This window comes from Rhinopithecus roxellana, chromosome 9, assembly GCF_007565055.1.
Source record: "Rhinopithecus roxellana isolate Shanxi Qingling chromosome 9, ASM756505v1, whole genome shotgun sequence".
NCBI lineage: Eukaryota > Metazoa > Chordata > Mammalia > Primates > Cercopithecidae > Rhinopithecus > Rhinopithecus roxellana.
The window spans coordinates 102,665,417-102,677,803 of record NC_044557.1 but is presented as its reverse complement, the minus strand read 5'-3'; the positions used below and the strand labels follow the sequence as shown (position 1 = coordinate 102,677,803).

General features: G+C 36.7%; 1 protein-coding gene across 3 annotated transcripts in view; it reads left to right on the top strand.

Moving 5' to 3' along the window:
• FAM91A1 (family with sequence similarity 91 member A1) overlaps positions 1-8,331 on the top strand; it is a 50,148-nt gene extending 41,817 nt beyond the window's left edge. For 2 of the 3 annotated variants that reach the window (XM_010363893.2, XM_030937773.1), the window contains exons 21-24: positions 900-1,004; positions 1,515-1,638; positions 3,217-3,286; positions 5,408-8,331. In XM_010363893.2, the coding sequence (XP_010362195.1) occupies positions 900-1,004; positions 1,515-1,638; positions 3,217-3,286; positions 5,408-5,593 (485 nt within the window). In that variant the 3' untranslated portion in view covers positions 5,594-8,331. The remainder of the gene's footprint in view (positions 1-899; positions 1,005-1,514; positions 1,639-3,216; positions 3,287-5,407) is intronic. The other variant, XM_010363894.2, reaches the window with a different exon arrangement.
• Positions 8,332-12,387: the final 4,056 nt, after the last annotated feature.

Genomic DNA, 12,387 nt, shown 5'->3' with positions numbered 1-12,387 from the left:
CCAGGCCAGGTACAGGCTCACGCCTGTAATCCCAGTCCTCTGGGAGAGCCAAAGCAGGAGTATTGCTTGAGTCTAGGAGTTTGAGACCAGCCCGGGCAATATAGCAAGACCCTGTCTCTACAAACACACACAAAAAAGAAATAAAAAAGACAATGTTGTTCCAAGGATTAAAACCCTAGAGAGGAGATGCGTGAGTCAGTATACAGTGTGGTGTTATTGACTATGATGGGGTCTGCATAAAGCGCTAACACAGCACAGAGAAGGCCTCCTAGAGAAGGTGAAGTTTGAGTTTTGAAAATTGAAGAGTTAGGTAGACAAAAGATAATGTGTTTTTGGAGGATGGCAGCCTTTCAGGCAGAGGGAATTAGGAAACAGTAGTTCACTGTGGCCAAAAGAAAGAATTTGTTGTACAGTAGTAGAAGATCAGAGTAGAGAAGTAGGTAAGGTCTGAGGGGTCTTGGAGGATCTTCTGTGCTAAAGATATGAGTCAGAATAGAACTGTGAAGAGTAATAACATAATCAGGCTATGTATTTCCACAGGGGTGCTAATGGCTTCAGTAACTTGTGTCCTTCTTTTTGAATTTTGGTTTCTTTAGGCTGGGGTTTCTCAACCTCAGCACTATGTGCAGTTTGAGCTGGATAATTCTTTTTTGTGGAGGATTGTCCTGTGTATGGTCGGATGTTTAGCATTCATTGAATAGCATCTGTGTCTTCATTCATGTCCCTTGGGGATCAAAATTGCTCCCCTGCTTAAAACCACTTCTTTAAGCCAAGGATTATGCATTTTCTTTCTATCATCATTATTATTGTCTGAAGTCTTTTCCATGTTAAGACTGATTTATTGGCAGCTTCTGCTAACTGCTAGAATCCTAATATTGTGTGTGTACTTTAATTGTAAGGAGAACCTGATTTGGCTTCTGGCTCAGATGTAAATGGGAGTACAGAGTCATTTGAAATGGTCATTGAGGAAGCAGCTATAGAGTCAGCAACAAAGCAAACCTCTGGTATGGCGCTAAAACTTTTTGCAATTTGATTAGACTAATTTCTGAGGTTTAACTTTTATGTTAAGATATTTGCATGCCATTTGTCTGTTCTTATTATTCATAATAGACTTTTAAATAAGAGTTTTCTAGGAAGCCTTTTTACATACTTAGAAAAATAATTCAAGTATTATAAAATTATGACTTGAAAATAACTTATTAATAACCTTATTCCTGTGGTAAATGTTTTGATTCATTCTCTCATCTTACGGATGTCTTACAATACTCTTTTTTGGGCAAATAACTACTTTGAACATTGGATGAAAGCTGTGTACCTTCTCAGACACGTTTATACCCAAAATATGCCTGTCCTGTTTAGAGATTAACTGGCCCCCTCCAATTTCTTCTTCCCCTGCCAAGCCCACTGGTAGATATCAGTGGGGCAGGAGTAATCTATGAACCTCAGGTTAAGAAACCTTGTCAGTTATATATAATATATATGATAAAAAAGTAAATTTATGTATCCTTTCTTAGGTGCCACAACAGAAGCAGATTGGGTTCCTCTTGAGCTGTGCTTTGGAATTCCACTGTTCAGTTCTGAATTAAACCGGAAAGTTTGTAGGAAAATTGCTACACATGGCCTTTGCAGAAAAGAGAGGTGAGGGCTTGCTTATATTCACTGTCATATTTTCATATCAGTTTTTAAGTAGTCAGCGAATAGTTACTATATCTTTACTTTCTTTTATTCCACACATGAACACAGTAATTGTTCTGTATATATTTGTTGACTGAATAGAGATCACTAGTTTAAGGGTTTTGCTGTATTTTTCAAAATTAAATTTCACTAGATCAGAAATTAGTCACAGGCAAACATTTTGGGCACATGTTTTGATTATATTTATTTAGTAATCTAGGTGAGGTGAGGGTGTGGTGGAACGGGCATGCCGATGTGGAGTATGAACCTAAGTTTTAAAAAATGTATGTCTGCAGAAAATGTCTCTGCATTTGTCTCACTCCTAACATACACACACTCATGTTATATTCTGTTAATAGTGATTGGTTTTTGAGGTGGAATTATGGTGATTTTACAAAATTTGCTTCACTTTCTACATTTTCTAAAATGAATATGTATTCTTCCTTAAAGATGACATGTAGGTTTTATCTTACATGCCAGCACAGATCCGTTGTGAGTAGCTGCTAAGAGGCAATGTTGTAAAGGTTCTGAGGCAAACTGGGTTAGCAGGAAAGAACATAATGGAATCTAATTGTCACGATAGGCGGCTTGGAGAGGTGAAATCCACAAGTCAAGATCTTCTTGACTTATTTCAGAAAATGAAGTTGGACATAATTCATTTAAGTGGCGTAATGTGGCTTTTATCAGAAAATGAAGAGTACTCAGTTGACAATTTCAGCGTCTATTCTCTGAAAACAAAATAATATACATAAATAAAAAATGGAAATACTATAGAACTTTAAAGATTACCACTATAATTTTTACTGACTTACATATTTGAAAAATATTTAGGTGGGTTGGTGTGTGTTTAATCTGTTACCAGGCTGTCTTTTGCAGTTACTTTGGTTGTTTGAAGGTTATGTCGTGGTTGTCATTCCTCACAGTGCCTAAATCTTCATTTGAAAAGTTTTCTTTCATTTCACATTTATGTTTACTAATAGTTGAATTTTTTTAAAATGATAACTTTGATTTTAGTTACATTATATGTTTTATTTCAAAATGGACTTTTTTTTTTTTTGAATCGGAGTCTTGTTGTCACCCAGGCTGGAGCGCAGTGGCGCAATCTCAGCTCACTGCAACCTCTGCCTCCCAGGTTCAAGTGATTCTGCTGCCTCAGCCTCCTGAGTAGCCGGGATTACAGGCGTGCACCACCACACCTGGCTAATTTTTGTATTTTTTTTAGTAGAGACGGGGTTTCACCATGTTGGTCAGGTTGGTCTCGATCTCCCGACCTCGTGATTCTCCCACCTCGACCTCCCAGAGTGCTGGGATTAAGGGCGTGAGCCACCGTGTCCGGCTCAAAATGGACTTTTGATGTATGACTACTCCCTATTGTTAAAACAAGCAAAAATTTCATTGATAAGAAACATTGAAATTGTTTTTTAAAATGTTTTGTGATTGGTCAGGATGTATAGATGCATTTAAATTGCTAAAAATTAAACTCTTATGAGAAACTCATTCTTGCCTTTATGTTTAAACTTTTTCTTGCCTTTTTTTTTCCAGCCTTCAAAACCTCTTACATTCCAGTAGAAAACTCTCTCTGCAAGTCCTTAACTTTGTTCACTCATTCCAGGTAACAAAAACCAAAAAGTCCAAATGGTACTTGTACAGAGCTTTAAGTATGCACAACACTTCTGTTTGTTTTTGATCACCACAGCAGCAAGATATGAAATAAACATTAATTTGATTCAAGAAGTTAATTTACTTGCACATTTCACTGGCCAGGTCTTTGGAGACCAAAGCTTGATCTCTTTGTTCTGTGATGGTGCTTTACTGAACAGAAATGTGTTAAGTGTCTGTTATGGGCCGTGTACCATGCTAGGTGCACTTCCCAATAACTAAAGCGATTCTCCGCTGCCAGGATGGGCTGTCTGTTGTGGCAGCAAAGGCCAGTGCTCTGGACTTTTTGTCTTCCCCCCGTCCCCAAGGAAAGAAAGAATATTCTAGATTTGATTTATAGGTAAACTTTTAGAATAGAATGTTTCTATTCAGAATATCTGATTCAACATTATGAAATCAATATTTTGGAGTTTTACTTCATTCATTCAGTTGGTAAATGCTTGACCCTGACCTATGCCAGACTCTTTGCTGAGTGCTGTGGAAACAGTGATGTGTAAAATACTAATGGACCTTAGAGTGTTGTGGGAGACAGTAATCAGATAAATATTAAGATACATAAGTTCTAAAATATTTTAATAAGTACTTTGAAGGAGCCAAGATGAAAGATGAAATCTGCAGGTAGAACTAATTTCAGTAGGTACAGGATAACATATAAGCTGAATCCAAAAAGTTGGAAAAGAATATTCTGGCAGAACTTAGATCTGTACGTCCTGTGTCTGGGAAATGTCCAGTGAACAAAGAAACAAATGAAGGCCAGTGTGGCAGAAACCTCATGAAAGAGAGGTAGAAGCAAGAGGTGAGGTTGAAGAAGAGGGCCAGGGCACGGTGTGCAGGGCCTTCTGGCATAGGTTAGAGAACTTGTATTTTACACTGAGTGCAAAGAGAAATGATTGAAGACTTTTAAACAGGGGAGAGATGTTATTTCTGATGGATTATTTTATAAAAATAGGCAAAAATGGAAATTTTATAAGGATGCAATAAACTGAAAAATTTCAAAATTCTGTCAATACTGGGCTGTCTGTTGTGGCAGTGAAGGCCTTGGCCATAGTGAATTAATAAAGTAAACTAATTTGGATATATTTTGGAGATAGGTTGATAAAACTTGATGGTGATTAAATGTGAGGAAAAGATTAGGGCTGTGAAGGGAAGGAAGGGGAGGGATCATGAATGATTCTTGTGTTTCTTGATTAGCTGGATATGTGAACAGAGAAGACTGTGGAGGAAGAGGTGAGGGAAAAATTTGAGAGTTCAATGATGGGCATGCTAAGTATAGAGTGCATGGGGAAGCATCTGAAACGAAGTGTCAGATAGGTGGATGTTTGAGCCTGGAGTCCTGGGGAGAGATCTGTGCAGAGTATATGAATCTGAGAAGCGTGGAGTAGATGGATTATTCTGGTGCTTAGTGTTTTGTAAGGTTTTTTTGTTTGTTTGTTTTATTTTTTCCCCGAGATGGAGTCTGACAGTGTCGCCCAGGCTGGAGTGCAGTGGCACGATCTCGGCTTACTGCAACCTTTGCTTCCTGGGTTCAAGCCATTCTCCTGCCTCAGCCTCTCGAGTAACTGGTATCACAGGCATCTGCCACCATGCCCAGCTATTTTTTTTGTATTTTTAGTAGGAAGGGGTTTCACCGTGTTGGCCAGGCTGGTCTTGAACCCTGACCTCAAGTGATTCACCCGCCTCAGCCTCCCAAAGTGCTGGGATTACAGGCGCACAAGCCACTGCACCTGGCCTTTGTTAAGTTTTTTGTTTTTTTTTTTAAAGAGATTTTTCTCCTGTTAGGTAACGCTTTGGGGTAGGTCAGGTCTTCTAAAAATGAACTTTCGCTTTTTCCACAGTCTCATAGCCTCTTATTTCTATTTAAAAGGACTTACTACAGTTTTACTTTGCTAGTCATTTTTACACATATTCATACCTGTCGTTGATTGCTTCGGGCTCACAGTGTCGATCTGTGCATCTCCTGGACTGCTTTGCAATCCATTAACACTTCTCAGGTAATCAAGGTCTCTCTTTCTCATGAGTTAAGTGGTTTTGGTAAAGTATTAAATATCATTTCTCTTGTTTCTTGATCTTTTAGGAAGGTGCTTCAACATTGGATATTCACACAGAGCCTGGGTTTTCAAGTTTGCTTTCACAGTCATCGTATGCTGACATGGGTGTTCCACTTCCTGCGAAAAACTTAATATTTAAAGATGGTGTCTTATCAGAATGGAGTGGACGGTCACCTTCCTCACTTCTTATTGCTAATCTCCATTTGCAATAATTTGGTTACACCATTTGTTGCTCACACTTTCTGCCTTTTTTCTTTCTTAACGTTAGCTTTATAGTGTCAGCCACTAAAAAGCATCCTGCTGCTGCAGTGCAATTCTTGCTTAACTAATATTAAAAAGTTTGGGGAACATATTCATGTTTTCTGAAGTTTTGCTCATTATTGCACATCTTATTGCAACAAAGTGCTTTTTAGCAGCCAGCACTATGTTTTTTACCTTGAGACAATCTGCATTTCTTTTATAAAACTAAGTATATACTTTATAGGCTTTATGATGACTGTTATGTTTATAAGCAGTCACTATGAAAATTGCAATGGTAATTTTATATGTTAGTTTATCAAACATAAATCTTGTTTAATTTTATATTTTGTTACCTATACTTTGGGGGATCAAGGGAAGAGATGGAACTCTTCCTCTGAAAAGGCTTCTTGGTACTTAAAGTAGTAAAACTATAAAACAATAAACATCCAGTATTGAGAGATGATATGATAGGGCATTATGAATTCCTGTGGGTGTCTGTAAATTATGTATGTCAGTTGGACATTGTAGAAGGTATGTAAATCAGCATAGTTATGTATAACTTAACCTTGATTTTTAAGGTCTTAACTCAGATTATGACTATTCATTGACATCTCATGAGACGCTTTAGAAAACTTTCTATTTTTAAACACCATTTATATGTGGGCTTCTGTTGTCACTGACTTTGGGCTTTATATTTTCATAGAGTCTTTATGGAAAAAATAGAGTTTATTTTCCACTCTTGTAGCTATAGCTGCTGCACATTTTCACCCTGATTTATTGTTTTGTTTCTTAGCTTCGATGTTTTCAAACCAAGGATTGTGATTTTAGGTTAGAATTACATATTGGAAGCATTAAGACTATGTCTTTGGATCAGAATGCTTTAGTGATAAACCTACTTTGAAAACATACTCTTAAACAATCTGGATCTTAAATTTGTGTGAGTACTTTTTTAGAAAATGATAAAGAAAAATGGAATTATTTCAAATTGTTTCTTGAGTCATTGATTCTTTTAGCATCTCAAATGTTAATTAGAATAATTGGAATCACTTTTTAGACTTTTCAAGTTACCTTCCTTGGGAAGTTTGTGCAGTGTTATAGTTTAGTTAGCTCCTCTTATAGGGTAATGGTTTGCTAGTTTAAAACTGTAACCAAACGAACTGGTCAGACAACATATATCTAAAACACTTAAAATGTTAGGAAGTTTGGGAATGTTATAACCTAAACGTTTTTGCTGATAACTTTTTGTTATTTATAGATATTTGTGTATTTAACATACTTACTTCTGGAAATATATGCCTTTCCTAAAACTTAACCATGCATTCAATACCATGGCCTATCTATAGAATTGAATATTTTGGACCATGTTATCTGTGGCACAGTCAGTGCTGTGTTTGAGGTAAATGCAGTAACGGTTTTTCTACTTTGTCTTATAGAAGGTAGAAACCATGTGTATGTTATGTTTGTCTATAAAAGAAAAAATACTAATATTAAATAATTTCTTATGACTCTGAGTCACTCACTTATTTTTCCAATAATTGATATTGTACATTCCTAGTGCCATTAGGTATGTATGTATGTAACTTTTACAGTTTTTCAGCTGAAAGTTGTAAGTATTTTTTTTTTTGATCAGGGCTCTTCAATCTCATTTTAATTTCCTTTGTTTGAATGTAGTTATTTTATTTATTCCTATATTAACCATCTAAACCAACTGTAATGACATGTACACTAATAAACAATTGAACATTTGTAGTTGTTGGCAGTGAACCCAGTTGTTTATGAATTTAAAGCCTAAAATATGGGAGTGTTTTGCTGCTATATTTCCTTTGAGAGATAAAGGAAGAAGAAATAGAACCTAATAGTGATCATGAATTTTAGGGAAAGTACTGAAAAACCATGGGGTCCCCTCTGGTTTCTTGTGTTGAATGAGGCAAGAGCAGTCATCTGATTTCGAGCTGAAGACCTCTCGTACTCTTAAGGAGGGAGAGTGCATTTTTAGAGCTTTTAGCAAAATGTGAAAAACTGATATTTGCGCTTTGCTTTGTGAATTTGGCTTTGTTTTACTTATACATTAACTCATGTAATCTCTTAACTCTTACAAGTATTGATCCATTTCAACAAAAAGGTAAATTGAAAATGCAGATTTTGTTACTTGCCAAAGAAATTTCATGAAAAATTTATATCCAATTATTTTGCAAATAGTTAATTTCATTTGACTTTTTACCACGTTCCTTCCTTTCTTTCCCCACTTCTTTAATGTAATTTAAACCCTGGCAAACATTCTTTAGAAACCAAGAGAAAAAAAAGAACAAATATCAAAAAAGACATAGAATTTAATATGGTACAATTTCACGTCTAAAATGGGTTTGAAGAAATGCAACTTTATATCATTAAAAAATATCTGATTTCCTTGTATTTCTTTTTTGAATTGTGTAATCAGATGATTTTATATTTCTTGCAGGGGGACGGAATCTTGGTTTCTTTTACTTGATGTTTTCAGTTTTCTCTGCCATTCATGTTTCTTTTTTGTGTTCAGTGTTTCAAATACAATTTGTATTTAAGGATTTTAAAATACCAAACTGTAACTTGAGTACAGTGGATCGTTTTCTGTTAGGATGTTAATATTATACAATGAAATCTATAAAGTGTTGTCAATTTGATTATTGACACATATAACATGTTTACAAATAAACTGTGGTGTTGATCAAGTTACTATGAAAATGTGTTTAATTTTCTGAAAGTTCCTGTCTTAATTTTAAATACAACCATGGTTTGGTGCTGTGGCTTTCCTGTACTTAAAAAAAAAAAACAAAAACCCACAAAAAACTTAATTATTTTGTAGTAATTTCAGATTTACAGAAAGTGGCAAAGATAGATGTTCCCTGTACCCGTCACTGAGCTTCCCCTAATGTGGACACCTGTAAACTGTGGCAGGTCTGTGAAAACTCAGAAATTAACACTGGTACTAGTATTTTCTAAACTGTATACTTGATTTGGCTTTTACTAGTTTTCCCGCTGATGTCTTTTTGTTGTCAAGACCCAGTCCAGGATACCACATCGCATGAATTTAGTCATCAGTGCCTCATTAATCTCCTCCAATGTATGTAACAGTTTCTCAGTCTTTCATGACCTTGACATTAGAAAGGGTACCGGTCAGTTATTTTGTAAGACGTCCTTCAGTGTAGGTTTGTCTGATGTTTCCGTGTGATCAGATTGAGGCTATGTTTTATCAGAAAGGATACTACAAAGGTGATGTGCCGTTCCCACCAGTACAACATATCATAGGGTACATGATGTCAATATCACTGGTGATGTTTCTTTATTGGGTAAGATGGTATTTGCTAGGTTCTTCCACTGTAAGATCCTCCCATTTCTATTGCTGAGCCTGTGTATTCTGGCTACGGAGAATACCTGGAGAGGCAGCACCATTTGCTGGTCACTGATTCAAAGCATATACCATATAATAGCTCTAAGATAGATCCCCAGATATACACATGTGTGAGACTCTCGGAGCTGAGAGAGCTATAAATTGTTATTGCTGGTGAGTTATAAGTTGGTTCAAGCTCTGTAGAAAACAGTTTGGCACAATCTTGTAAAGTTGAGCATTTGCATATCCTGAGGTCCAGCAGTTCTAATCCTAAGAAAGTCTTAAGAGGCAAGTAGCAGCATCATGTGTAATTGTAGCAAAACGTTGGAAACAATCCAAAAGTCAATAGAAAGGAGACCGGGTATGATGGCGTGCACCTGTAGTCCCAGCTACTCAGGAGGCTGAAGATAGAACTCCTTTGTGCTCAGGAGTTTGAGGCTACCCTGGGCAATATAGCAAGACCTCAGCTCTAAAAAATCAATTAAAAATTTAGAACATAAAATAGAAGAATGAACAAATGATTGTGTTACATTTATATGTAGATATTTAGATACACTTCAGAAGTGAAAACATTGACGCTATACCTGTGTTCTTTTTAAATTATAACATCCATTTAATGGATGGTTACAATATTTTCTAGTTTCTGGTGCTCCCAGCTGTATGATCTGCAGGTGTTACATGGGTCCAGGCGATGTCCGTAATAACGGTATAATGCGGGATATTTGTGCTCTTCCTAGGCTAAGGGAGACATCAAGGAGGGAGCCTTTGGCTTCCTTTTCCAGGCATTCTAAGTACAGCTACAAAATTCTGGGATCTGGGGAGGGAAATGAAGTCTCCGCAGTCTGTACCCAAGCCTACATGTCAGTAAGGAGCACTCCCAGCACAGCTGGGAGCACCAGAAACTAGAAAAAATACTGTAACCATCCATTAAATGGATGTTCTAATTTAAATTTAACATGTTATATTTTGTATATATATTTTAAACATTCTATATATATACACATATATATAAGAAACATGTTATAATTTAAAAAGAACCCAGGTACAGCTTCAGTGTTTTCACTTTCCAGTCCTGTGCCTCACTCCATTTCAGCCTCTCTGGTTCAGCTTTCCCTTAGTATCCTAGCTGGATGGGGAAGAGGTGGGATTTAGGGAATTAAATGCTCTTAATAATGAACTCTTATTTTCTGCTAAGTTCCTCTTCCTGTGCTCTGCAAAGCCATCTTCCAGTTGCAGGTATCTGCTTTCCGTCTTCATGTCCTGTGGTTTGGATTACAAACCCCTCGTAGTTTCATCAGTGATTGTTTCTGTTTATCATTCTCCTTGTGGTTTTAGTGGGTGGTTGCCAAGAGGAGAAGAGCAGAAAGTTCTTAAACATTTTCAAAGCAGAAATCCTCCCAGCCTCATGTTTTTATTTCTTTTTATTAAGGAACATATACAAAAGAAGGGAGAATAGTATAGTGAAGCTTCATGCATCCATCACCCAGTTTCCACAGTGATTCATGGTTAGCCCCTCATTTCATATATACAAAACAGACTACTTACATGTGTATCTATGTTTGTGTATAAACATACACACAATACTATTCCCCAACCACTAGATTATTTTAAGGCAAAATTTGGATACCACATAGTTTATTCTATAAACAATTCAGAATCATTTTTAACTCTGAATTTCTGGAATCAGTAGTCTCCCAGGACATAAAAGCACAAGTATCCCCACCAAACCATTACTAGGCATGTAACATTGTCATTAGTAGCTGATGAAATTAGGCAAAAGAATAAAATAAGAGGTAGTCACATTTAAAAGGTTGGGGAAAAACTACAATTTTTCAGATACTTGTATACTAGGAAGATGCAAAAGTTATCTGAAACAATTAGAAACAGACAAGTAAGTAGCCAGTTATATTGTTGATATGAAAGAAAAGAGCTACCTTAATAGCAAAAATTATATATATAATGAAAGAAAAACATCTTAATAGAACAAAAATCTCAATAAATATGTACCCATGCATAAATATAAAATAAAGTGAAATACTGGATGTCTTAGTTTGTTCAGTTCAGGTAGACAAAAGTCCACAGTTGCTTAGAAGCAACAAACATTTTTCTCTCACAGTTCTGGAGGCTAGGAAGTCCATGGTCAAGGCTCTGGCAGAGTCAGGGTCTGATGAGGGTCCTGTTTCCCAGTTCATAGATGGCCATCTCAATGTGTCCTCACGCGGTGGAAGGGTCAAATGAGCTCCCTCAAGCTTCTTTCATAAGAGCACCAGTCTCACTCATTAGAGCTCTGCCCTCATGACCTAATCACCTTCTGAAGGCCCCACCTCGTAATACCATCAAGTTGAGGGTTATGATTTCAATGTATGAATTTTGGGGGGACACATTCAGATCACAGCACCTGACAAGAAGCTTAGTGAGAAATTTGCAAGATATCCTTGAGGAACACTTTCAAGCACTCCTGAAGGACAAAAAAGAAAACCTGAATGTATAGAAAATCAGAACTGTTCTTGGAGAGGCAGCCTCAATATTGTCAAGTTATCAATGCCCCCTAAATATATTATGAATTAAGCACAATTTCCTTCAGAATACCAGTGGGTGGTTTTTTGTTTGTTTGTTTTCGTCTTTCAACTTTGGAACTTGGCAAAATGATTCTAAAGCTCAACCTGGAAGAAGAAACAGTGGAGACTTAAAGGTAAAAGAAAAATCTAAAAATATCCCAGCAGGTGTAATCAAATGTATTATAAGCCTAAAGTGATTAAACGGTATGGTACTAATTCAGATACAGACAGATTATTCAGATACAGGCAGAAAACTAAAAACCACAACTAAATACACAAGAATCCAAATGTGGCATTTCAGATTGGTATCCAGGAATGTCTGTGGATCATTTAGTAACTGGTTTGGGGGTAACTGGCAGATATTTGGAGAAAATATAGGGGGAATTCTGCCTCAATCCTTACACCAAAAACTTAAGAGGGATCAAGGTTTAAATATTTTAAAATGTTAACATAAAAGTGGAAACAGGTGTTTTTTTTTTTTTTCATACGTTTGGCATACAAAAAGACTTTTTAAAGGATGACACCAACCCCAGAAGATGTAAAAAGAAAACTGGTAATGACTACTAAATAAAAATGAAACCTCCTGCCAGAACTCTGTAAATTGAGTCAGAAGAAAATCTTCAACCTGAGATAAAGTATTTTCTGGATACGACATGGACTAATTTTCTTCCTGTCACAGGTCGAGTTCTCCAGGAAGCAGATGTTGGGACAGAGTTAAGAGTGCGGGAGGTTTGCTGGGGAGTAGTGCCTGGGAAGGAAGAGGGAAGGAGCAGAGTCTGCATGGAGAGCCGTGGGACCAGGATGTGGACCTCCCACACCAATAAACTTCCTACTAGGACACTCA